Raw genomic sequence first — 24,414 nt, forward strand, 5'->3', positions numbered from 1 at the left:
AAAGTTAACGCCCAAATGGATGTTTTTACAAACTCACTTTGCTGTTGCAGATGAAATATAACATGGATAACAATAAATAAATATTTTTGACCAAATTAAATGTTGATTATTAGTAACTCAAACCCCTTTTTGTAACCCTCTCTACCTATCCGTCGATCATGCGCATCCGCCATGTTTGTAGTTTTTATAACGCATTTTATTTTTGTAGTTCTGGACTAATGGATTGTGGTCAATTTTAGCCATTAGAGCGTGCATGGATCCACACTTCAAAAATCGACCTGAAATACTAGACCATCCGGGGACTTTTCGGACTCTTTTCGGACTCTTTTCAACATAGCTACCATGCTTTGGGACACACTTATTCTCATCTCACACACTATTTTGGATGAACAGTATGAACATTGAGATGCACCTGTCTCTGGTTTCAGTCAATGCAGTCTGAGCCGAAAAGAGACTTAATAATGATAATAACCAACTCTTTATTACCTTTGTTACAACATTCAGTGTATGGAAATAACCATCCTGACAGAAATTCACACATTTATAAGAAGTAAAAAGCTACAATTTGAGACCAGAAACTGTAAGAATAAATAATTATAATGATGCTAATGATGATGATTATAATAATGACTATGCACCCATTTGTAAGAAAGTTTGTAAATTAATTTCTCTATCCAATGCTGTCATGTTACGTGACAAAAGAACGAACGATAGGTTAAAGCCTTTATACAGTCTTTTTTATTATATTAAGGTAGTACACTTAAAATAATAATAATAATAATAATAATAATAATAATAATAATAATAATAATAATAATAATAATAATATACACACAGATTTGTTGCCAGGGTGTGACTCAAACCCAAAGGCTTAATAAGGTCAGATAAGAGCTGAAGTGAGCTAATCATAGACTGGAGACCCAGGTAAACAATGAATTCATCTTTTCTGTTTATTATAGCATTATAGTTTTGTATTGTTTGTAGTGTGGACAACGTTTGCGTAAGTACTAGTAAACATGTTAGGTAAGTAACACGTAAGATTTTAATTATATTTGATAAAATGAATTACAGTTTTTCTCGATTGGTTTGGCTCATTTCTTGAAACCGAGATGACATTCTCAAAATAACATGGACAAATCTCCAAACCACCTTGCAATTGTTCACAACAGAATGTCATTTTTCATTGGTTTTATCAAATTGCAAATGCTTTAGTACATGTCTCAAGTGACTCTGTGCTTTTTTTCAAATGATTATGTACAAGTAGCTACAGTTAGCACAATGAGCCCACATTTAGCACATTTTCCAAATAAATAGATCTTGCTGATTTAAACTGATTAGTTGATTTTTCAGTGAAATGGTTACTCTCTCCAAAACATATCAGCATGGTTTCATTGTGTAAGTCATCATATGCACAATTGTCTGTTCAACTGTCAAAATTAGTCAAAGATATAATACCATGAAAGAATTTCTTGGAACATTTGATAAATTTATGACAGTACTTGACAATCAATCAGCTTGGAGGTGGAGGGTGTATGAGCATCAGGCTCAAGACCAGAGGGCCCTGCTGCATGCAATGGATGCTGCATGTGAGGACATCACAGGGGATCAATGTAGGGGATGGTTGAGACATTCACGCCGTTTCTTCCCTCGCTGCATCGCAAGAGAAAATATCCGTTGCGATGTGGATGAGAATTTATGGCCTGACAGAGAGCAGCGCGTCGATGGCCAGGAGGATGAGGATGGTGGCCAGGAAAGAGAGGGTGACAATGGCGACCACTGAAAATATTACTGTACTGTAGTTCTGAAACTTTATTTACAGTATGGTAGGCTAGAGTTTTTTTTGTTTTTTGTTTGTGTTTATAACTGTTCACATTTACAGAATCCTGTATATGTTTTCTTTTCACAGTATGTTCTCTAATGTTAACATTTCTTTGTACGAATAAAAATGTTTACAGTTTCCTTGAGTATGAGTGGTTTATTGGAGGCTGATTTTACTGTAAGATCTTTTAGTTTTATTCATAGTGGTATTCTGTTGCTAGACCTGTGCCTCAGTGACAAAACGTCTAAGCATTTTGACTTGCAGTGCTTAAACAATGCCAAAGGTATAATGCATTTTGGGGGCATTGACTATTTATATGAGAAGGATATTTAGTTTTGACACATGGATAAACTGTTTTGGGAGAGATATGAGCTTTTGCAGGGGATCCATGGTGTTGTGCTAAACCATCCAGGTTATTTTGACAAAAGCACTAAATGAATGCACATGTGCCAAGGCAATTGAGAAGGATCTGTGCTATTTTGACTGTACTGACCTTTTATATGGGAAAGGAATCTGCTTTTGAAGCATGGAAGAAGAGTTTGGGGAAAGATATTTGATTTTGCTAGTGAGCTATAATGTTGAGCAGAACTGTAAGACTGTTTGGCCAAATGACCTTATGGTTTTGAGAATGTCATCTCGGTTTCAAGAAATGAGCCAAACCAATCGAGAAAAACTGTAAATGACTAGCATTAAACATTTGCATTACATTAAAGGGTTTGTGAGTTTAATGAAAAGCCAATAATAAAATAAATCATAAAAAAGTAAAATCAAAATAAATAGTTTTAAAATAAGATAAATCAAAACAAACATTTAACTAAAAAAAAAATCAAATAAAACTAAATATTTTATTTGTTTACCTGCATGTGTCATGTGACCATTGAGCAGCGTCAGAGATGAATAATTAGGTATATAAAAATATGATATTTATTTTAAATCTCAGGGAGTAAAAAAATGAAAAAAGGATAAATAAAATATGAATAATTTATTGCTATTGTGTGAATAATATTTAATAATGTAATCAATAAATAACTGTAGTCTGATTACGAGTATTTTAATTACAAATTAAATTAAATAATTTAGCAAAGTGATTCAATCAGTCAATACCTAGCACTGGTAATGCATTATATCGTGTTACTGTCTCTCCCCAAAAAAGTAAATAATTGTGTTGCTTTAGTACTTTTTATGGAAAGTAATGCGTTACAATACTTTTGCGTTACTTTTTCTCATCTGGCCTGGGCTTGTTTATTTGTTTTAATACAAAACAGTTATATTTTCTGCAAATGTAAAAGCCCCTTCACACCAAAAGTGAAATGAGAATAAGCCTCGGGGTGAATGAAATGTACATTTAAAAAAGCTCAAACAGACCTTCCAGCTCTGCCTTTAAACATTAAACACAAAAGTTATGTTTATCTAAACTCAGTTTTGCTTATTAGCACAAAAAAGATATTAGTTAATAAAAAGGGAATACATAAGGATGTTATGTTAACATATGTAGATAGATAGATAGATAGATAGATAGATAGATAGATAGATAGATAGATAGATAGATAGATAGATAGATAGATAGATAGATTCAAACTTATTCAAACAGCTAACAAAATACTTCATTTTAAGTTCACATAGCAAATAGTTAAATGATGCTTTCAATTCACGTCAAACATAAAAAATGGTCCTAAAGTTAAAAGGGGTGAAATATGAAGTTTAAATTGAGTGTGTGAGGAAACAAATATAAAGCTTGCAGCAGCGCCCTCTCGTGCTGAACGTTAGTAATGGACCCTCTCTGACCTACTTCAATGAAAAAAAAAAACCTCATAAACCCCTTCTCAGATTTTATGTATTAAGACTTCCGTAATCTTACCTAGACACAGATAAAAAAATAAAAAATAAAATAAAAATAAAAATTCAGTTGTGATGTTTCATGTAAGCGTCTTCGTAAGCGGAAGTGTTTTGAGCCGGAATGTTTACGCGTGTGTTACACTGAGAGGTGTCCGTCCAGAAGGAGAGTCATGGCATCTTCAGATCTCTTCAAAACTTTATTATACACACTCAACAATCTCCTGCAACAACACAAATATAAATCTGCTCTGGCAGTCGTCAAAGGCTTCAGGAATGGAGCTGTGTGAGTCTGAGTGACCTTTAAACGGCCTTTTTATGCGTGTTTGGTAACTAATGCAAGGACACTGTTGTAATTCTAATATTGTTTACTTCTGAACATGCAACAATTTTAATTATAATGCATTTTGCGTTTTGAAATTATATAGATATATAGAGTGTTATGAGTGTTATAATCAATCAACTTCAAGTAATAGGTCTGTATATTGCTAGCTAGATATTCAAATAAATGAAAAGTTGTAATTATATACTGCTAATATAAAGAGAGTCAATTTTTTCTTTATTTTGTATTTTTTCAGGTATGGGGCTAAAATCCGTGCCCCTCACGCCCTAGTGATGACGTTTCTGTTCAGAAGTGGCAGGTGAAGTGAACTTTGACCTCTCAGATAACTCCATCCCGCTTTAATGTCGAAATAGTTCTATAATATTCAGATATACCATGACTTGCAACAGATAGATTAAGGTTAGATTAAGCCAGCATGAAGCTGTAGTGAAATTAATGCATTTAAGTCTTTTTTTTTTTTTTGTAAATGTGCATTAGAAAAAACTGCAACAAAAAAAACAAATCAGTGCACTTGCATATTTTAAGATATTCCATTGCAACTTGCATATTCAGTTACAACGGCTCAAACATGCATTTTAGTCTGGACTAGGGTTAAGTCCGGGCAATAATCAATCAAATCTAACCTTTGCTTTGTCTCTGCACATGATCTTCAGTCTGAGAGAGAAGTTGAGGGCGATCGCTCAGGCCACGTACACTCACTCCAGGAATCTGGCCTGCTTTGTGTTCACGTATAAAGGTCTGCAGGCGCTCCAGCAGCGTTTACAGGGAAGACCGCTGCAGACGCACTCGTTCCTCGCTGCCTGTGTTGGTGGCTGGCTGGTGTTTGGAGAAAATAACAACATCAACAGCCAGGTTAGTGGAACTCGATGCATTATCGGATTCATCATTTAAATAATTTATTTTAGTGAAATGTTTTATTTGAATACATTATTTCTTTGAAATAAATTGCACTTGCTTTTATATAATTTGTCTACAGACATTCGTACAGTGCATTTATAAGTGTTCTAATAATGTTTGAGGGCACTGTCAACTGTATATATGATTTATTTATTTATTTTGCTCACCAAGGCTGGATTTATTTCTTCAAAATTATTATTATTCGTGTGACGTGCAGCTGTATTTTTTAGCATCATTCCTCAGGTCTTCAGTGTCACATGATCTTCAGAAATCATTCTAATATGCTGATTTGCTGCTCAAAAAATATTTCTGATTATTATCGATGTTGAAAACTGTTTTTGTGGAAACCGTGAAGCATTTTATTTTTCAGGATTCACAAATGAACAGAAAGTTTCAAAAAAGTTTTCAAAGCTTTTATTTGAAGTATAATTCTTTTTTTTAGCATTATAAATGTATTTACTTTCACTTTAAACTATTTATTGCATCCTTGAATCATACTTTTCCTAAACGCCTGAATGGTAATGTTTGTTATTCAGAGAAATATGAAGCAGCACAACTGTTGTCAACATTAATAATAATCAAGGGTTTGATGTTTACATTAGTGGGGATAAAAGAACAATAATTGCGGAATTTTGATTATATAAACCAGCAACATTACATCAGGCATTTTTTCATATAGATATAGATAGATAGATAGATTCCGTATTTAGTTGAAGCACCTTTGCATGGATTCGTCTCTACTAACTTCTAGCCTATTCCTTGTCAGTGATTTCTGTCCTATTTAAGTGGCGGTTTGAATGTTGTTTTTAATGTATCAAACATGGAATCAAAACCAAGAAGGGTGAGAAAGCCCAACTGGACAGAGGAACAGTGTTTACTGTTAGCCCAGTTAGTGGATGAACACAAGGCCATTCTTAAAGGAAGATTCGGGCCGGGTGTCACAGCAAGGGACAAGAAGCAGACATGGGAGCGTATAGCACAAACTATTAACGGTTCATTCGCCCTGCTTGTGCGCACCTATAAGCCTGCTATATTCATAAATGCAGTTTTTTGAGCCTGCATGGTGGGAATGTCCAGTGGAAACGAAATGAACTGCGACACAATAAGATGTTCTGAAAGTGCTGTAATTGTTTGTGTGATCACTCTGCTTACAGAAGGTTGTGTCAGACCCAAATCATCACTATTGCATTGTTGCATTTTCCCAGTTGCCAAATATCGTAATGTAGTGATTACTTTAATTTCTGGCGCTATGGCATTTCTGCGCTGTGTCGGAGATGTTAGCACGTCTCTAATAAAATCAGTCACAAACATGATCCCTGCACGATCTAATCTAGCGTCTTATTAACTCACTGTCATCCATTGTCTGCAACACATTTCTTCTGCCTCTTCATCTTTCTGCCATTTTTCCTCCTCTGCTAAAGAAACTCTTAAGCCTCTTAAAAGTCCTCGTCTGTGCTCCTAAAAAGTTTGAGCTTAAGACCTCTTTTAAGGGTTAAGATGCTTTCTGAATTTTCTGGATTTTTTCTTTAATTTTAAGAGTAAACGCCCACATTTCTAAGAATTTTCTTAGAATTTTGTCTCTAGGAGCTACTTTTTGCATTAAGATTCTTTATGAATACGGGCCCAGGAATCTGAGGGGTGCAAAAAAATCTAAATATTGCAAAAATCATCTTTAAAGTTAATAATAATAATAAAGTTGTTCAAATGATTTCTTAGCAATGCATATTACTAATCAAAAATTTAGTTTTGATATATTTACGGTAGGATATTTACAAAATATGATCTTTATTTAATATCCTAAAGATTTTTGGCATAAAAAGAAAAATCTATAATGTTGACCCATGCAATGTATTTTTGGCTATTGTTACAAATAGACCCCAGGGAATTCTGACTGCTTTTGTGCTCCAGGGATACAAATGTCTTATTTGATTTGATTAATTTTGGCTTGTTCCCCCAGATCAACATGTATCTCCTGTCCAGGATTCTCTTTGCTTTGTCTCGTCTGGCCGTGGAGAAAGGCTTCGTCCCGCAGCCCAGGAAAGACCCGTTCCCGCTGTTTGGCGCTCTGGTGTGGGGAATCGTGCTCTGGTTGTTTGAGTATCATCCTCACACGCTTCAGCCCTCGCTCCAGTCCTCCATGAACTACCTCTACCACGACAGCAACACGTGGCATGACATTTCAGACTTTCTCATCTATAACAAACCAAAAACCAAATGAGATACTGACGAGTCTGAGCTCTTGCATTAAACCATAGAATCTAGGAATCGAACGTTTCACAGAGCTATATAACATTGACCGTTCTCTAAACTGTGCTGCTCACATGTCACAGGCTGCGCTGAATGACTTCTCTGCACATTGTCTAGATTATGTTCGCTACGCTTTAAATGAGATTTACACGTCATGATAACTTTGTTAAACTTACAAACTCATTTAAATTCTCTCAAAAACTATTTCAGGCCACATTTCATCCTAAAGCAAGTATTTTGCTTGGAGCATTACATTTAGTATAAGGAAAATGTTTAATTTTAGGACCATGCTGGTTAGTTTCTCTAAGTGATGAGTTGCGTCATGCTAATGAGAATCGTAAATCTGTCGAAACTTAATTTTTTATGTGCAATTTAAATTCCCTGTTTTTTTCTTGTTCTTTTGCTGTATTGTGGTGAAATATGACCTGGGCATGATTTCGGGGAGGTCCTGCAGTCAGTCGCTGGTGTTTTTGTGTGCACCGATGTCTGTAGTGTATGTTAATGGATGCAGATCTCACTACTGTTTTGTTAAACAGCACTTATTTTGGCATATTACATTATAAAGTAAATTAAAATCACAATCTTAAAACAAAATGATTGTCATAATCTATACTGTTGATTAATGCCTTATTACATTTAATTATTGTCATGTGGGTCAATAGTCTATTCCTGATTCTCACAGCAGCATTGCTAAATTGGATAGAAACTTCAAATATTTTATACTTTTGCTAATTGCAAAAGTTTTATTAATCAAAATGCATGGGCCAATATGATCAACAGTATGTTGAAATACAAAAATCATTTTCTGCCATTATATTCAATAGTAATGTGTTGTGTTAGTGTGGATTTGATGTAAGAATGTATGTATTAATTGATTAAATACAGAACCAGAATGTTTGGGTGAGTCATTAGTAATGTTTGAAATATTTGTATTCTGCATAGATTCACATATGCGCACATTAGCCTGCGTCACTTGACTGTGAAATTTAGTCATGTCTATGTAAAAATGGTGTACATAGAAAATATTGAAACTGTAGGGAAGTACTGAGTGAAAATTTTACTTAATTAAAAGTACTTAGCTTTAGAAATACTTGTAAACAAAATTAAGAAACAGTGTATCTTCCTGTTAAGTAACATTTAGTGGCTACCAGTTACATTGTGATCTTAAATGTATATTAGCTTTTTTTATATATAAAAAAGTCTAGTCCATTGAATTTTAAGTCAATAAGCAATGAAAGCAAATACTTCTCATAATGCTTATAATGCGTACAGTTATATCTAGAAGCAATGCTTTGTTGATTAATTTATTGTTCCCTTATTTATTTCAAACCATAAGGCAGTAAAGACACCCTACATATTCCCCAAAACACTTGATATTAAGACTTGTTTGTTTCCTTTGTAAAGCACCAGACTCTTTTGGCGTGATTTTATTCTGTCAAGAGTAAGAGTGCTTTAGTACACTATAGGACTGTGTTTAACAAGGCCTTTATGATCTACTTCAGTTCTTATCATTGATCATGAGATATCTTCATTATTGGCTTTGTTTAAGGGCTTTGTGAAGAATGAGTCATTTCAGAAACCTGCACCAAAGGTGTGTTTTTATTGGGAAGGGCCTAACTAGTAACAGTGTTTGGATTAATAACTTCGATTATTTCCTTGTACAGCCTATAAACTGAGTCTTAAAAAATATTGTAAATTCTTGCAAATGCAATTTATCATCCAGAACGATTTGTTTTGTAAATAAGACTGAATCGCTTAAATGTTTGTGTGCAGAATGAAAATTGGGATTTGAAACCAAACCACACGTTTGATTAATAAAAACATCTTCAGACCACTATTAATATAAATGCATGTTTATAATTTATTCATGCAGACATCTACTGCACAAACAACTTCAAAAACGTTTTCATAAGTTTCTGACAGACAAGTCTTTGTTTCCTCATGACTTGTGAAATCCCGCTAATGTTTTTCCTAATACATGCAGATGCTGTCATATGTCAAATACAGTATTTTGCAACCCCGCTACTGAATGAGAGTATCATGATTAAATCTCTTCAGAAAAATAGGGAGAGTAAAGGAGTGATCTGAAACTAGGAGTCTGACAGCACCACACCTTCTGCACGCTGATGATTTATCTAATATTCACTCTCACTGGTGTGTGTGAGGGTGTGTGATCTCAAGCCCTTTCCGTGAGTGTGCATCATGACATTGTGTTTTGTAATTCCAGATTATTTAGCCTTCGTTAAATGCAGGTTAATTACGCACTTAGAAAACAAGGAAATTATCAGTTATATTATTAGTCATCTGTGAACGGGAATTGCACGAAACCTGTAAAGAGAATCTCGTATTTTACTCTGGAAAAGCTGAAAAGCAATACTGCATTGCATTAGTCACATTACTTTTGCTTAAAGGAAATTATGCTTTTTTAATTTTTTTATTTTTTAGAACCATTCCACAATTGTCAAACTGTAATGCAAAAACAAAACTAAAAAATGTAATTGTATGTGTGTGTACATATACAGTACAGACAAAATGTTTGGAAACATTACTATTTTTAATGTTTTTGAAAGAAGTTTCTTCTGCTCATCAAGCCTGCATTTATTTGATTAAAACAGTAATATTGTGAAATATTATTACAACTTAAAATAATAGTTTTCTATTTGAATATACTTTAAAAAAATAATTTATTCCTGTGAATTTTCAGCATCATTCCTCCAGCCTTCAGTGTCACATGTAACATCCAGTCTATCACATGATCGTTTAGAAATCATTCTAATATTCTGATTTATTATGAGTGTTGGAAACAGTTCTGCTGTCTAATATATTTGATGAAGAAAAGGTTAAAAAGAACTGCATTTATTCAAAATAAAAATAAACAAATTCTAATAATATATTTTCTAATAATATATTTTCTTTACTATCACTTTTTATCAATTTAACACATCCTTGCTGAATAAAAGTATTGATTTTATAAAAAAAAAAAGAAAGAAAAAAAAATTACTGACCAGTAGTGTATATTGTTATTACAAAATATTATATTTTAAAAACATAGCTTCTTTTTTATTTTATTTTTTATTTTTACTTTTTATTCATCAAAGTATCCTAAAAAAGTATCACATGTTCTGAAAAAATATTAAGCAGCAGAACTGTTTCCAACTTTGATAATGAATCATCATATTAGAATGATTTCTAAAGGATCATGTGATAATGATCCTAAAAATTCAGCTTTGAATCACAGAAATAAATGATCATTTAAAGTATAATAAATGTAAAAACAATTATTTTAAATTGTAATAATATATCACAATATTACATTTTTTTCTGTATTTTTGATCAAATAAATGCAGGCTTGATGAGCAGAAGAAACTTCTTTCAAAAACATAAAAAATAGTAATGTTTCCAAACTTTATGTCTGTACTGTATATATATATGTGTGTGTGTGTGTGTGTGTGTGTGTGCATATACACTGTATATAGTAGCTAAATTGTAATTCAAAATACATGTAATCTGGATTACATAATTCCAAAACTTGGAATTACATTATATTACATTTTAAAATTCTCATCAGTAAATTACATAATATATACTGCATATATACAGTATACACACGTGTGTGTGTGTGTGTGTGTGTGTGTGTCGTTTGTGCCACAGTTTCCATAAAATATTTAAACTGTTTATTTTATGAACATAAATAATTTTTTATGTTTTGACACAGGAGTGTTTTTATTGCTAAAATATAATTCTTGTTTTATACATATTCAGATGTCCAATTACGGACAATTAATACAGATTTGAATAGATAGATAGATCATCATGACATTGTTTTTTTGTAATTCCAGATTATTTAGCCTTCGTTAAATGCAGGTTAATTACACACTTAGAAAACAAGGAAATTATCAGTTATATTATTAGTCATCTGTGAGCGGGAATTGCACGAAACCTGTAAAGAGAATCTCGTATTTTACTCTGGAAAAGCTGAAAAGAAATACTGCATTGCATTAGTCACATTACTTTTGCTTAAAGGAAATTATGCCTTTATATATATATATATATATATATATATATATATATATATATATATATATAGAACAATTAAGATTAGAATCATTCCACAGTTGTCAAACTGTAATGCAAAAACAAAACTAAAAAATAAATTGTATGTAATGTATGTATATGTATTTATATGTGCGTGTGTGTGTGTGTGTGTGTGTGTGTGTGTGTGTGCGTATACACCGTATAAAGTATATCAATTGTAATTGAAAATATATGTAATCTGGATTACGTAATTGCATAATTTAACATAATTACATAATTCTCATAAATAAATTACCAGTACATTATATATACTGTACAGTATATATACAGTATACACACACTTAAACTAACAGTATTGGTGATTACCAAAATAATTTTTTAAGTTTATTTTATGAATATAAATAATTTTTTTATGTTTTGTCACAGAAATATAATTCTTTTTTTTAATACATATTCAATAAATACAGTACATTTGAATAGATAGCATTCATGTGTGATTTGAGGTGTTGGTTGTGGTTGTAACATTTGACATGCTTTAACTTCATTTGAATGTGGTCTAGCAGCTTTAGTGGGAAGGGAGGGGAGGTGGATACTGTATAAAAGCACAATAAACGAAGAATCTGAATCAAACAGCAAACCACAACACAGCAGCACATCATGGACCGTAAGCTTCATGTTTTTATTATTATCATATTTACTGGTTTACTAGTAAGGCATTTTGTTAAACCTTTTACAAAAAATATAGTAGTTGTGTTATTTTGCTATTTAAATAATTTATTGCATTAATCTTTTCTATTGCATGTAATCTTTTTAGATTTCAGATAATTTTACTAAGCTATTAACAAAATGATTTATAATAGTTAATCATTAACTGCTATTTTAAATGCTTAAACATTTCTAGTTGTACAATTAAGTTGTTTGTTTGCTTATAAAACGGCTTTTCAGATGATTTAGAAAATAGTTTGTTCTAAATTCTATTAAAATTATTATATTTTTATTAAAATAATTATAAATATATAAAATAAGTATATTTTATATTAATATTTATTACATTGATAATAAAAATCAGTTTCTACTTTTTATATTTAGTCATTTGCAACTTCATATTATTTATTTATCCAAATTTTTTTTGAGAAATAATAACACTTGCTAATTTTCACACAGAGTTCAAGGTTCGATCTATTGATCTGCAACAGGCTCAAAACCAGATCCGGCACAAGACTGACGGTCTGAGCTCCAGCACGCTGGTTCTGCGGAGAGGACAGGCCTTCACAGTGACTATCAACTATGAAGGACGACCATTCGATCCAGCGAAGGAAAAACTGATCCTCCAAATTGCTCTAGGTGTGTTTGTGTGCTTGCATGTGTGTGTGTGTGTGGGTGTGAATTAAAAATGCAACTGCATCTCACATCCCCCTCCCTCTGCGATGATGAAACTCATTAGTATTAGTTTGTCAGATCAGATTTTGAATAAAAATGATGATGGCTATGATTATTTTAGAGGTAAAAAACAACATATTTTAGGTATATTCAAATATAATGTAAAAGTAGTTTGTGTGTTATTTTAAATTTATTCATTTAGCAGACGCTTTTATCCAAAGCGACTTACAGTGCATTCAGGCTAACAATTTATACCTATCATGTGTTCCCGGGGAATCGAACCCCCAACCTTGCGCTTGATAGCGCAATGCTCTACCAGTTGAGCTACAGGAACACTATCTATTTATTTAATTCTATAATTTTATTTTTATAATTTTTTATAATTTTTCCAAATATTTTTAATTTTAGAATTATATTTATTTTTATAGATAAAAAAATATTTAAAAAATATTATATTTTCTGTTTTCCCTTTAGTTTTAGTAATTTTGTTGAGTTTATAATTTTTATTAGTTTTTTTTTTAATAAGTCTATACATTTCTTTTTTTTTATTGGTTTGAGTTTATTTAATACTTAAACTGAACGAAAATTATACATGTTGCCTTAGCAACTAGCTGTAATAATAAAAAAAAAAATTTATTATTATTTTAATTAAGTTAACATTTATTTTATTCAACATAGCAATAGTTTTTTTATGGTTAGTTCACTATAGCCCTGGTATAAACTAAATGCATTCAAAAGTGAAGTTGCCTAAAATCAATCTCTTTATGAGGAAAATGAATAGTATTTTACTTTTCGTACTCTATTCTGACAGCCGCTCCTCTCTTCTCTCTGCAGGTCCTCTGTCTGTGGAGGTCCCGGTCTCCTCGTTCGGACAGCCCTCTCTGACTCAATGGAGTGCCTTCCTGGAGAGGCGTGTACTGAACCCAACTGGACCCCGTGTGCTGTCTGTATCACTGTCCAGCCCTGCGTCTGCTTCTGTCGGCGTCTACACACTCCAGCTGAGGGTCGAGGCCCGTCTGAATGTGAAAACACACTCCCTCGGCCAGATCACGCTCCTCTGCAACCCCTGGTGCCAAAGTGAGTGCTGTCAATGAGTCCGTACACAACTGAATGCCTTGAAAGCAGGCTAAAAATAAGAGTGACTTTTAGTATGCTGGTATGTGGTTGCTTGCTAGTCCAAATCACATAAAGTCTGATCGCTTTGGAAAGTAAATGAAGCACACACCTCTTCCCAACAAGAGACATGACTTGAGAAAAAACATTTGTAGGACTCAAATAAGCAAAATGCATAATCTTATGTTCAGATTTACAATGGAATACTTACATTTGAGAATAATGCCTAGTGTTTACTACCTGTCACATGATCCTTCAGAAATCATTCTAATATGCTGATTTGCTGCTTAATTATTCTCAATTATAATTGGTACTTAATTGTTAGTAATGATTCTTATGTTTAAAACAGTTGTGCTGCTTCATATTGTTGTGTAAATCTAGATAAATTTTTTTTTGCCTTCTCTGATGGATTGAATGTTCAAAAGAACAGCATTTATTTGAATAATACACTTCTTTACTTCAGCTTTTGATTAGTTTAATGCATCCTTGGTGAAAAAAAAGTAGTCAGTGTCTTTAATTGCTTTGCTTTTGATGCCGTTTTAAACACCTCTAAAATCACAGTAATGCACAGCTTTTTGTCGCTTACTGCTTTCATTTAATGTAATTACACGCAGATCACCTATAAAACAAATTGTGTTTTTTTCTGCAGCTGATTCGGTGTTCCTGCAGGCGGAGGATCTGAGGAATGAATATGTCAGGAGTGATATTGGCCTGCTGTTTAAAGGCAGCCCTGGTAACATGGTCTCCAGACCCTGGTCGTTCGATCAGGTGAGATGTTTGATCACTGACTGACAGCACAGCATTGAACATGACTTCACATTAACTCTTGTGATGCATTAATGTGTTTTCAGAATGAAAAAGGGATACTGGACATCTGTATGAAATTGCTGCAGTTGAGTCCTCAATATCAAGCGGACATGAGAACAGATCTGCAGAACCGCAGCAGTCCGGTGTACATCGGCCGTGTGATCTCAGCGATGGTGAGGATCTGCTCTCGTTCTCTCCTCTCTGCACTCTCTCTCTCTTCATGCATTAATATAGTCTCTCTGTCTTTCTAAACAGGTGAACTCTAATGATGATAAAGGGGTGTTAATGGGAAACTGGTCAGGTGACTACAGTGGGGGCATCAACCCTTCACAGTGGTCCGGCAGCGCAGATATTCTCAGGAAGTGGGCAGAAACACAATTCAGGGCTGTGAAATACGGACAGTGCTGGGTGTTTGCTGCTGTCATGTGTACAGGTGGGACACATATCAATAATTACTGGTGTAATGATGCTGAAAATTTAGCTTTGATCACAGAAATAAAATAAAATTTTAACATATATTCACATAGAAAGCAGATATTTTACATTCTAATGATATTTCACAATATTACTGATTGTACAGTATTTTTAGATTAATTGAATGCATATTTAGTGAACAGAAGAGACTTACTGACCCCACATTTTTGAATTTTAGCATATGAGCTTTAAAGTGTTACTCAAAAATCTTTTAAAAGGTCAAGATCAAGGTCAAATTTATGTACATAGCACAATTAAAACAACAAGAATGTTGACCAAAGTGCTTAACAAGCAGAGCACGTACACACAAATAAAACAGGGCTGGAAGGTATTCAGTCCAATCATAACAAGATAATTTAAACACAATTTAAAAATAATAATAATAAAATAAAAATAAAAAATAATAATACAAATTAAAAAATGGAAATAAAACAGTTGGTTGAAAGAGCATATTATTTAATTATTCTGTGAATTGCTGCTTTAATGATTCATTGGTAATTTAATTAGTGATGGAGATGTCACTTCGGTGACCGACGAAATTGGGATATTGCTTCGATAGACCAATCTACTTCGAGTGTAATCTAAATGAACCAATGCACACTGGCATGCAATTATTGCATCCAGCTGCCGCTGATCAAAGCGTGAGTATAATTAGGCAGCAGATGCAAGGTATAACAGCTTTTCACTGAGGAGCCGAGCTGGAGACCCGGTGGTCTCATGAAGGCCTTGCGCCAGACATTCCAGTCCAGCTGCCTAGGGGATGGAGGATCTCAACAGGGTCTATAGTACGGACACTCTGGAGCAGTTTTAGCAAGCCAACAATCAGTGCCACTACTCGTTTGAGGTGAGAACACAGGAGGATACTGGCTCTACACGAAGGCTATAGAACCTAGCGAACGTGTTAGGGGTTACCCAGCCCGGAGCTCTACAAATATCTGTCAGAGAGGTGCCATGCACCAGTGCCCAGGAGGATGCAACACCTCTAGTTGAGTGAGCTCGCATCCTGAATGGGCAAGGCACACCCTGTTCCTGATAAGCCAGAATTATGGCGTCAATAATCCAGTGGGCCATCCTCTGCTTAGAGACGGAATTCCCCTTCTGCTGGCCTCTGTAACAGACAAAGAGCTGGTCTGTGGTCCTGGAGCTTTGTGTCTGGTCTACGTAGCATTTCAATGCTCGGACGGGACAGAGCAAAGCCAGGGCTGGGGCAGCACTTGCAGGTTCACCACTTGGTCATTGAAGGGTGTAGTGGGAACATTGGGCACGTAGCTGGGCCGGGGCCTCAGGATTACTTGGGAGTCAGCCGGCTCAAACTCTAAGCATAAATCGTTGACCGAAAATACATGCAGGTCCCCTACCCTCTTGATGGAGGCCAGTGCAAGCAGGAGCAGGGTCTTCAATGAAAAAAACTTCTGCTCAACTGAATGCAAAGGCTCAAATGGGCCCTGTTGTATTGATTTTAACACTAGAGTCAGGTCCAGAGAGGGTATAGAGGGGGGCCGGGAAGGATTTAACCTCCTGACCCCTCTAAGGAATCTGATGACAAGGTCATGCTTACCTAAAGACTTCCCATTCATGGTGTCATGGTACGCAGCAATAGCGACAACCTGGACTTTGAGGGTGAAGGTAGACATCCTTCACTCCAGACCTTGCTGCAGAAAGGAAAGCAGGACTGCAATCGGGCATCTTCGGGGGTCTTCTCGGCGAGAAGAACACCACTTGACAAGCAGGTTTCACTTGAAGGCATATGTGTGTCTCGTAGACGGTGCTCTTGGCGAAGTGATGGTGTTCACTACCTCCTGAGGTAAGTCACCTAGAACCTCCGCGTCCCGTCCAGGGACCAGACATGGAGTTTCAAAAAGGTCTGGATGCAGGTGCCAAACGGTGCCAGTGGATCCTTCCTCAAAGGAATCAACCAAGGAGGGGCTGTAACAAGGAGCACTAGTGCGGGAAACCAGGTCAGAGTGGACCAATACAGCGCCACTATGCATAATTGCATAGGCCCTGGGGCCAGCTGTGTGCCAGTGCATCCGTGCCAAGTATGGCAGTGAGAGGTCTTTGGAGAAGCAAACAGGTCTACCTAAGCGGCTCCGAACAGTCTCAAAATCAACTGGACTGTCAGGGGATGGAGTTGCCATTCTCCCGGGAGCATTGCTCGAGACTGAGCAGTCCCGGAATGTGAACAGCACAAAGTGACCTCAGAACATTCTGACTCCAAATGAGGAGGTGGTGGGCAAGTTGCGACGGGAGCACAGAACTCCTTGTCGTAAGCATGCCACAGTCGCTGTGTTTTCCTTTGAGATGGTTCAAGGCAAGGCGCACTGCTTACAACTCTAGGCAATTAATGTGCTAATGCAGCTGCGGGCCCGTCCAAACCCCTGAGACTGCATGCCCGTTGTAGGTGGCCCCCCAGCCTGTGGTAGAGGTATCCGTGTAAACAACAGCATGCCTGGAGATCTGTTCTATTGGCACCCCTGCCCAGAGGAATGTAAGATCTGACCACGGGGTGAGGGTTTGGTGACAGGCCGGTGTAACTTGGACCCGGTGAGTGCCGCACTTCCACACCCACCTCGGGACTTTTTTCTGAACCACTCTGAAATTTTTTCTTAGTGGGACAGCTGGTCTGCCCTTGAACGTATTTAAGGAGGCTAGCACCAACCGTGCACCTCTGTGATGCACGCTGTCTGTTTGACCGAATCTGACTCCATAGCGAGAAAAGAGATCCTCTGCATCGGTGAGAGTTTGGTCTTTCCCAGTTGACCCGAAGTCCCAACAGGCTGAGGTGCCGGAGCACCAGGTCCCTGTGCCTGCTCAACTGATCCTAAGATTGTGATAGTGTCAGCCAATCATCTAGATAGTTGAGAATGCAAACACCTTGCTCTCTGAGGGGAACAAGAGCGCGTTCTGTGGGTTGCTCCACTGGATCGGAGATGCAAGATGAGTGATGGTCCCCAGAGGGTTGGTTCCCTGCGGGGTTTGCCACCACGGTAATTCTCAAACCACCAGCACTACTGCCGGAAGTGGTTCACGTCTGTCGGCCACCAGATCGAGCCCCAGATCACGGCAGCTGGACTCCGACCCCCTGAAAGTAGCAGAGCCTGGTTCGCTGCTCCGAGACGGTCATCTTCCCGCAGACACGTGAGGCAGCGATCGTGACTATCATCCATTGCCAGGTAACGACCGCACCCAGAAACGCACGGATGAAACCGCATCCTTATAAGGACGATCCGTCGTCTCTGGATGATCCATCGCTGGATGCAATAATTGCATGCCAGTGTGCATTGGCTCGTTTGGTATACTCTCGAAGTAGATTGGTCTATTGAAGCGATATCCCAATTTCGTCGGTCACCGACGTGACGTCAGAGTGTCCGACTGAAAGGGAACAAATGTGTTTGTTTGTGTGACAAATGTGTAGTAATGAGAGCCCTTGGCATTCCGACTCGAGTCATCACCAACTTCAACTCCGCTCACGACTCAGACGGGAATATGGTGATCGAGGAATATTACAATGAGATGGGAAAAAAGCTGTCTATGAGCAACGATAGCATCTGGTGAGTTATGCTACAAAGTATCTGTAGTTATAGTCCTAAGACATACATTACTGTTCAAAAGTTTGGCATTGGTAAGATTGTTCATGTTTTTGAAAGAAGCCTCTTATAGTCACCAATGCTGCATTTATTTCATCAACTAACAGTGAAATATTATTACAATTTGAAATAACTCTTTTCTATGTGTATGAACTGTAAAATGTTCTTTTCCTGTAGTCCTTAAATGTTTTTCCTCATACTTCAGTAAAAGTATCTTCACCATCTCTACACTACAGAATACAGATAAACCTAAATGATTGCTGTGGAAAGGAATAATTAACTGATGTTTAATCCATCAGAACACTGAAAAGTGGTTGGCCTTTTCTCAGGAACTTCCATGTTTGGGTGGAGAGTTGGATGAAGAGGCCTGATCTGGGTCAAGGTTATGACGGATGGCAGGTTCTTGACGCCACGCCACAAGAGAGGAGCGCAGGTCTGTCATTACAGAGATGTTTACAAGGCTAACACATGTAGAAACTTGCTGAAAGACCAGTTTCATATAGGCGGGTTTATGTTGGTTAGTACTGGTGTTGTGGGCTTTGTTCTAAAACCTAGTGAGCTGTCTACATAGCATGCTATTTTTTGATGTTGTTGTTTAAACATTAATATTCTGTCACAGGAATTTTCCGCTGTGGTCCTGCTGCTGTTAAAGCCATTTATCAGCAGAAGGTGGATGCTCAATACGATGTGCCATTCGTTTACGCAGAAGTGAATGCCGATGTGCGTACAATAATCATCAAAGACAGGAAGATATTATCAACCAGCATTGATAAAAAAAGAGTTGGAGCCCTGATCGCCACAAAACGTCCAGGATCCATGCTTATGCAGGACATCACGTCTGAATACAAAACTGAGAAGGGTAAGAGAAAGAGTGAGAGAGAAAGAGAAGCATACCGTTAAAATACTGTTAGTTTAATTCAAAAATCTCTTTCTTTCACATTTAGATAAACTCCCATCTAGTGCAGATGCTGGTAAGTCATTTTAACTTTAGAATGTCTAAAGCTGAAGTGTGTAATTCAGTTGACTAGTATCAGTATCACCAATAATTTTTTACTAAAGACAATGAAAAATGTTCGATTTTAAAATCGATTTTGAGAATATTGTTTTGTAAATATTTTTTTTATGATTTTCTTTGCAACATTTTTTTGTTGTTCAATTAAGGTCGCATAAGACAACCTCTTCGAGATGAAGAAAGTGGATGTAAGTTAAAACATTTTGGTGAAGGATTACACTGACACAATTTTAAATTTTTGGTAAAACACTACAATCTTTGTTTTACTTAAAACATATATATTTTTTAAAGGTTTCTTGATCAATTCAAGATTTTTTAAAGGTTTCTTGATCTAAATAAATTTTGAAAATATTTTTATGTAAATGTCCTTTTAATATTTTCTTTTAAATATTATTTTGTTATTCATCTAAGTTGCCGGATCTTACTCTATACGAGGCATGGAAAGTGAAGGTGAGTTCTAGCATTTGGTTTTCCCCTCCCAATAAACACCGCTCCTTGTTTGTTTGAGTCATATAAATGAAAGCAGTGATCTAACATATATTTTCATGCAGCTTCTAAGGGCACTGCAGTTTCTCTGCAGCTTCTGAAAGCCCCTGTAGTCGGAGAAAACATTTCTTTCAATGTCATAATCACTAACAATGCGGCCGCTCCAAAACTGCTGAAAAAACACGTGAACGCTCAGAACAAGGAGTACAACCGCAATCCCACTGGAACCTTCTGGGAGGCTCATGACGACGTGAAGATCGGCCCGAAAGAAAGTAAGAGTCTTGCAACCTGCAAAATGAGTTTAAAATGTACTTAGAACCAAAAAAAAAAAAAATAAAAAAAAATAAAGTGGTATAAATATTACAATTTGTTCCACAATCTTATCACAATTATTTAAATAATGTTGGCTTTTTAAGAAACGTATTTTCCTGTAAAAATTAATTAAATAAATAAAGCCGTATAAGGTAACAAAACATTTGTTTGTGTGATACGATATGATTCATGATACTGATTTCCCCGATAAATTTTTTTTAACAAAATGAGATTTAAGACAAATTATAAGCGAAAAGGTGTCCTGTTAGAAATTTAAAGGCAACCACAACATTTTAATCACTATCCAATCAAAGATGCTGCCTACATACAGCATGAGCAGTCTTTGATTTAAATGAGATTTTATCATCTTGAAAACAACAGAATGGTCTGACTTTAGCTTTATGTAACTATAAAACATCTGCATTAAACAGAAACAGCAGAAGCTCTGAATGAGACGCAGATTCACTCTCTGACAGCAGGTGGTGCTTACAGAACAGCAGTGATACAGCGTTTTCTTTGCAGTGTCTTATAAAATAAAATACTTTAATAAATGCATTATATAGAGGCAAGATGAAAAAAAAACACTTAGTTCCACTCAGAGATGCATTCGTATAAACTCCCACACCCATTTGTATCACAAATAGTTTAACATCTTAACCCACATATTTAATTTATATTTTTCTTTTTTTTTTAATCAATTTTCAACCTGCTCGGTGTGCATTATTACATCTCTCATCACGTGACCAAGATGTAGCATAGGACTGTGAAATATTTATCATGGAATGCACACCATATGACAAAAACATGGTGAACTGATTCATTAGGAATTGCGAGGTCATGAGACTGAATCCTGTTTCTTGTACTCCACCAGCTCTGACTATAAAACATGAGATCTCCTTCAAGGACTACATGCTGAAGGAGGCTGCGGAGGATTTTATGGTTAACCTGGCAGTGGTTATAGAGGATGTGGAGTCTCAGGAGAGAGTGCTGGCATCAGAAGAGTTCAACATCCGCAGCCCTGCCCTCAATGTACAGGTATATAGTGACCCAACATGGACATTAAGACAAGCTTTAAAAGAAACACGACCTCCTCTACCCTTAACCCCCTCTGTAAGAAACAACATGTGTGTGTGTGTGTGTGTGTATAGACATTATAAATACCTTTAGAATGCATTACACATAAGTTTTTTTTTTTTTGCAGAACTTAATTCACAAGTAAAAAAAACTAAACAAACAAAGCTATTTGTGTTTTCTTCCAGATTCAAAATGAGTTCTCGGTCATCATTAACACACCACAAGTTGCCACGGTGACCTTCACAAACCCGTTCAATGCTGCAGTGAGCGGCGAACTGAGTGTATCCGGTTCAGGACTCTTGGAAGAGAAGGCTCAAATGACGTGCGTAGTTTTAAAGCTCTTTTCTGAGCATCAAACTAATTAATTCACTCAAATCAACTGTTTCCGAACAGGTTTTCCCAAACACTCCCTCTTTCTGCCATTGGTTAGATAGCCCCGCCTCCAAATGCACACCATTGGTTGTTACAATGTGTCAGGCTGGTTGGAATGCTCAAATAAACAGAATGTTTAGAAAGGGTCACAGTGTTACAGTTTCCAAAAGAATCAACTTTCAAATGTATCTGCATCATTAGCTTGTATAAGAGAAAGTATTTTAACATCCAAAAAAATTAAACACAGTATTTTTATTGTGACAATAACAGTTATTTTAAGTTTCCCAAGTCGGGCTGACATGTGCAAAACCCTTTCAGAATTTACAATGGTAACCATTATTCTATAGCAAAGAAAAGGCCATCGTGACTAGAGATTTATAGAACAATTCAGCCACATTATACCTCACTGTCATTAAAAAAGTAATTAACAAAATAACAGAACAAATCTTACTCTGTTTTAAAATAGATCCCATATACAATTATTTAGATTTTACAGTAGTAACAGTGGTCTTCTGGAAGAAACTGTGCTTGTCACGATAAATTTAGTTCACATACATGATGAGTGAGTCTGAAACATACAGTTTTAAAAAGTGGTGTTTCTGAGAGTTTTGGCATTATTATCTTAGACATCATTTTCAATGCTAAAGTCACTACACACTTGTTAGTCAGCATTTCTGAAGCATTTCTGTAACCATATGATGTCACAGTTCATTTTTTGTGTTAACCCTCCAGATTTGCATCATTATACACACTTAAAAAAAAAAATCACTAACCCTAAATATGAGCAGCGGTAATAGTGATGCTTTTCTGTTTTTGCTCTAAATGTCCTGTTCCTTATATTTCAGGATTACGATCCAGCCTCGAGAAACCATGAAGAGGCCCGTAAATTTCACTCCCAGGATGGCAGGTTCCAAGATGCTTTCGGCTAGTTTAGTGCTGACAAATCCACCCACCGTCCTCCACGGATTCAAGACCATCAATGTTCAAGCATCTTAGAGTGAAGCATCTCTAGACATGATTGTGTACTTGAAATGCCACACTTGTGGTTGAGACGCATTTAGAAATTATTGCTTTTAAATTATTATTTTAATGTCACTATAAAAAAATATTTTTGACTTGATTAACCTCTGAATTGTGTATTCAATATTATTTAGGCACAATCCTGAAAATAAAGTATTTCTTAACATGCATTGTACTGTTTGTGATCTGTTCACATGCATTTTCCAGCAGAGGGCAGACTAGTGTAGTCATTCACAGCAGACACTGTCACTGAGTGAAACATGTTGAAAAGGATAAATTACAAATATAGAAAATGCTGACAAGTTCCTGCCCAAATTCAGGTTTATTTGTATAGCGCTTTTTACGATACAAATCATTGCAAAGCAACTTTACAGAAAAGTAAATTTCTACAATATTTAGTATTAGCTTATAAGTGGTGACTGTCAGTTTGTGTGCATATGACAGGAATTTTCAAAAAAATGTATACCAGATGATGAACACTAATAACAGCAATTCTGTGATTGCATAGTAAGTAACAATATTTGTTAGTTCTGTTTGTTGATTCAGGGTTAGCATCATCTGGGGTCCTCTGAGGGGTCAGCATCATCTCTTCTCAGGTGTTCTGGATCCAGACTGGAGCTTGTGTAATTCTAGTTACCACAGGATGTAAATCCTGTGGCAAAACATAGAAACAAATAGAGGCATCATTAGCATAGCTGCTGTTCCAACAAAGTAAAAATAAATTGGTTTAACCCAAGCTAAAGAATAAAAATGCACATTTGATCAGATACAACTGCAGTCACAAATTATGAGATGCATTTTTCAAATGCTTGGTGAAAGAGATGTGTTTTTAATCTATATTTAAACAGGCAGAGTATGTCTGAACCCCAAACATGATCAGGAAGGCTATTCCAGAGTTTGGGAGCCAAATGTGAAGCGTTTTGTGACCTTAGGGAGCGTGATGGATTGTAGCGTGGTAGAAGGCTAGTTAGGTGCGCAGGAGCTAAACCATTAAGGGCCTTATAGGTAAGTAATGATAATTTGTAACTGATACGGAACTTAATAGGTAGCCAGTGCAGAGACTGTAAAATTGGGGTAATATGATCATATTTTCTTGACCTGGTAAGGACTCTAGCTGCTGCATTTTGGACTACCTGTAGCTTGTTTATTGAAGAAGCAGGACAACCACCTAGAAGTGCATTACAATAGTCCAGTCTAGAGGTCATGAATGCATGAACTAGCTTTTCTGCATCAGAAACAGGTAACATGTTTTGTAGCTTGACAATGTTTCTAAGTTGCTGTCTAATATAACACCCAGATTTTTGACTGTAGAGGAAGTAACAGTACATCCGTCTAGTTGCAAACTGTAGTCTACTAGATTTTGTGAACTGTTTTTTGGTGCAATAAGTAATATCGCTGTCTTATCCGAATTTAGGAGAAAATTATTGGTCATCCAATCTTTTATATTTTTAACACACTCTGTTAGCTTAGATAATTTAGAAGTTTCATCTGGTCTCGTTGAGATATATAGTTGAGTATCATCAGCATAACAGTGGAAACTAATCCTGTATTTTCTAATAATATTATCAAGGGGCAACATGTATATTGAAAAAAGAATAGGACC

At 36.0% G+C, this 24,414-nt stretch overlaps 2 protein-coding genes across 2 annotated transcripts; both read left to right on the plus strand.

Moving 5' to 3' along the window:
* The first annotated feature begins 3,783 nt into the window (after nucleotides 1-3,783).
* Nucleotides 3,784-7,447, plus strand: LOC132151388 (peroxisomal membrane protein 4-like). Its single transcript, XM_059559502.1, has 4 exons — nucleotides 3,784-3,938; nucleotides 4,231-4,293; nucleotides 4,649-4,847; nucleotides 6,850-7,447. The coding sequence occupies exons 1-4, from the start codon at nucleotides 3,826-3,828 to the stop codon at nucleotides 7,108-7,110; spliced, it is 636 nt and encodes a 211-aa protein (XP_059415485.1). The 5' UTR covers nucleotides 3,784-3,825; the 3' UTR covers nucleotides 7,111-7,447.
* A 4,384-nt stretch (nucleotides 7,448-11,831) lies between these two features.
* Nucleotides 11,832-22,942, plus strand: LOC132151447 (protein-glutamine gamma-glutamyltransferase 5-like). The gene is made up of 16 exons (XM_059559543.1): nucleotides 11,832-11,838; nucleotides 12,339-12,518; nucleotides 13,389-13,631; nucleotides 14,317-14,435; nucleotides 14,519-14,647; nucleotides 14,730-14,907; nucleotides 18,364-18,499; nucleotides 18,865-18,968; nucleotides 19,155-19,394; nucleotides 19,480-19,506; nucleotides 19,697-19,735; nucleotides 19,959-19,997; nucleotides 20,099-20,305; nucleotides 21,217-21,380; nucleotides 21,605-21,741; nucleotides 22,637-22,942. The coding sequence occupies exons 1-16, from the start codon at nucleotides 11,832-11,834 to the stop codon at nucleotides 22,785-22,787; spliced, it is 2,100 nt and encodes a 699-aa protein (XP_059415526.1). The 3' UTR covers nucleotides 22,788-22,942.
* The last annotated feature ends 1,472 nt before the right edge of the window (nucleotides 22,943-24,414 follow it).

This window comes from Carassius carassius, chromosome 10 (assembly GCF_963082965.1).
Source record: "Carassius carassius chromosome 10, fCarCar2.1, whole genome shotgun sequence".
Classification (NCBI taxonomy): Eukaryota; Metazoa; Chordata; class Actinopteri; order Cypriniformes; family Cyprinidae; genus Carassius; species Carassius carassius.

Bases quoted from the DNA above. Each gene is read 5' to 3' on its own strand.
- LOC132151388 (XM_059559502.1), top strand. From the start codon at position 3,826: ATGGCATCTTCAGATCTCTTCAAAACTTTATTATACACACTCAACAAT. The intron at 3,939-4,230 runs GTGAGTCTGAGT...GTATTTTTTCAG, and splicing joins GGCTTCAGGAATGGAGCTGT to GTATGGGGCTAAAATCCGTG. The intron at 4,294-4,648 runs GTGAAGTGAACT...CATGATCTTCAG, and splicing joins TTTCTGTTCAGAAGTGGCAG to TCTGAGAGAGAAGTTGAGGG.
- LOC132151447 (XM_059559543.1), top strand. The intron at 13,632-14,316 runs GTGAGTGCTGTC...TTTTTTCTGCAG, and splicing joins CTGCAACCCCTGGTGCCAAA to CTGATTCGGTGTTCCTGCAG. The intron at 18,969-19,154 runs GTCTGTCATTAC...ATTCTGTCACAG, and splicing joins GCCACAAGAGAGGAGCGCAG to GAATTTTCCGCTGTGGTCCT.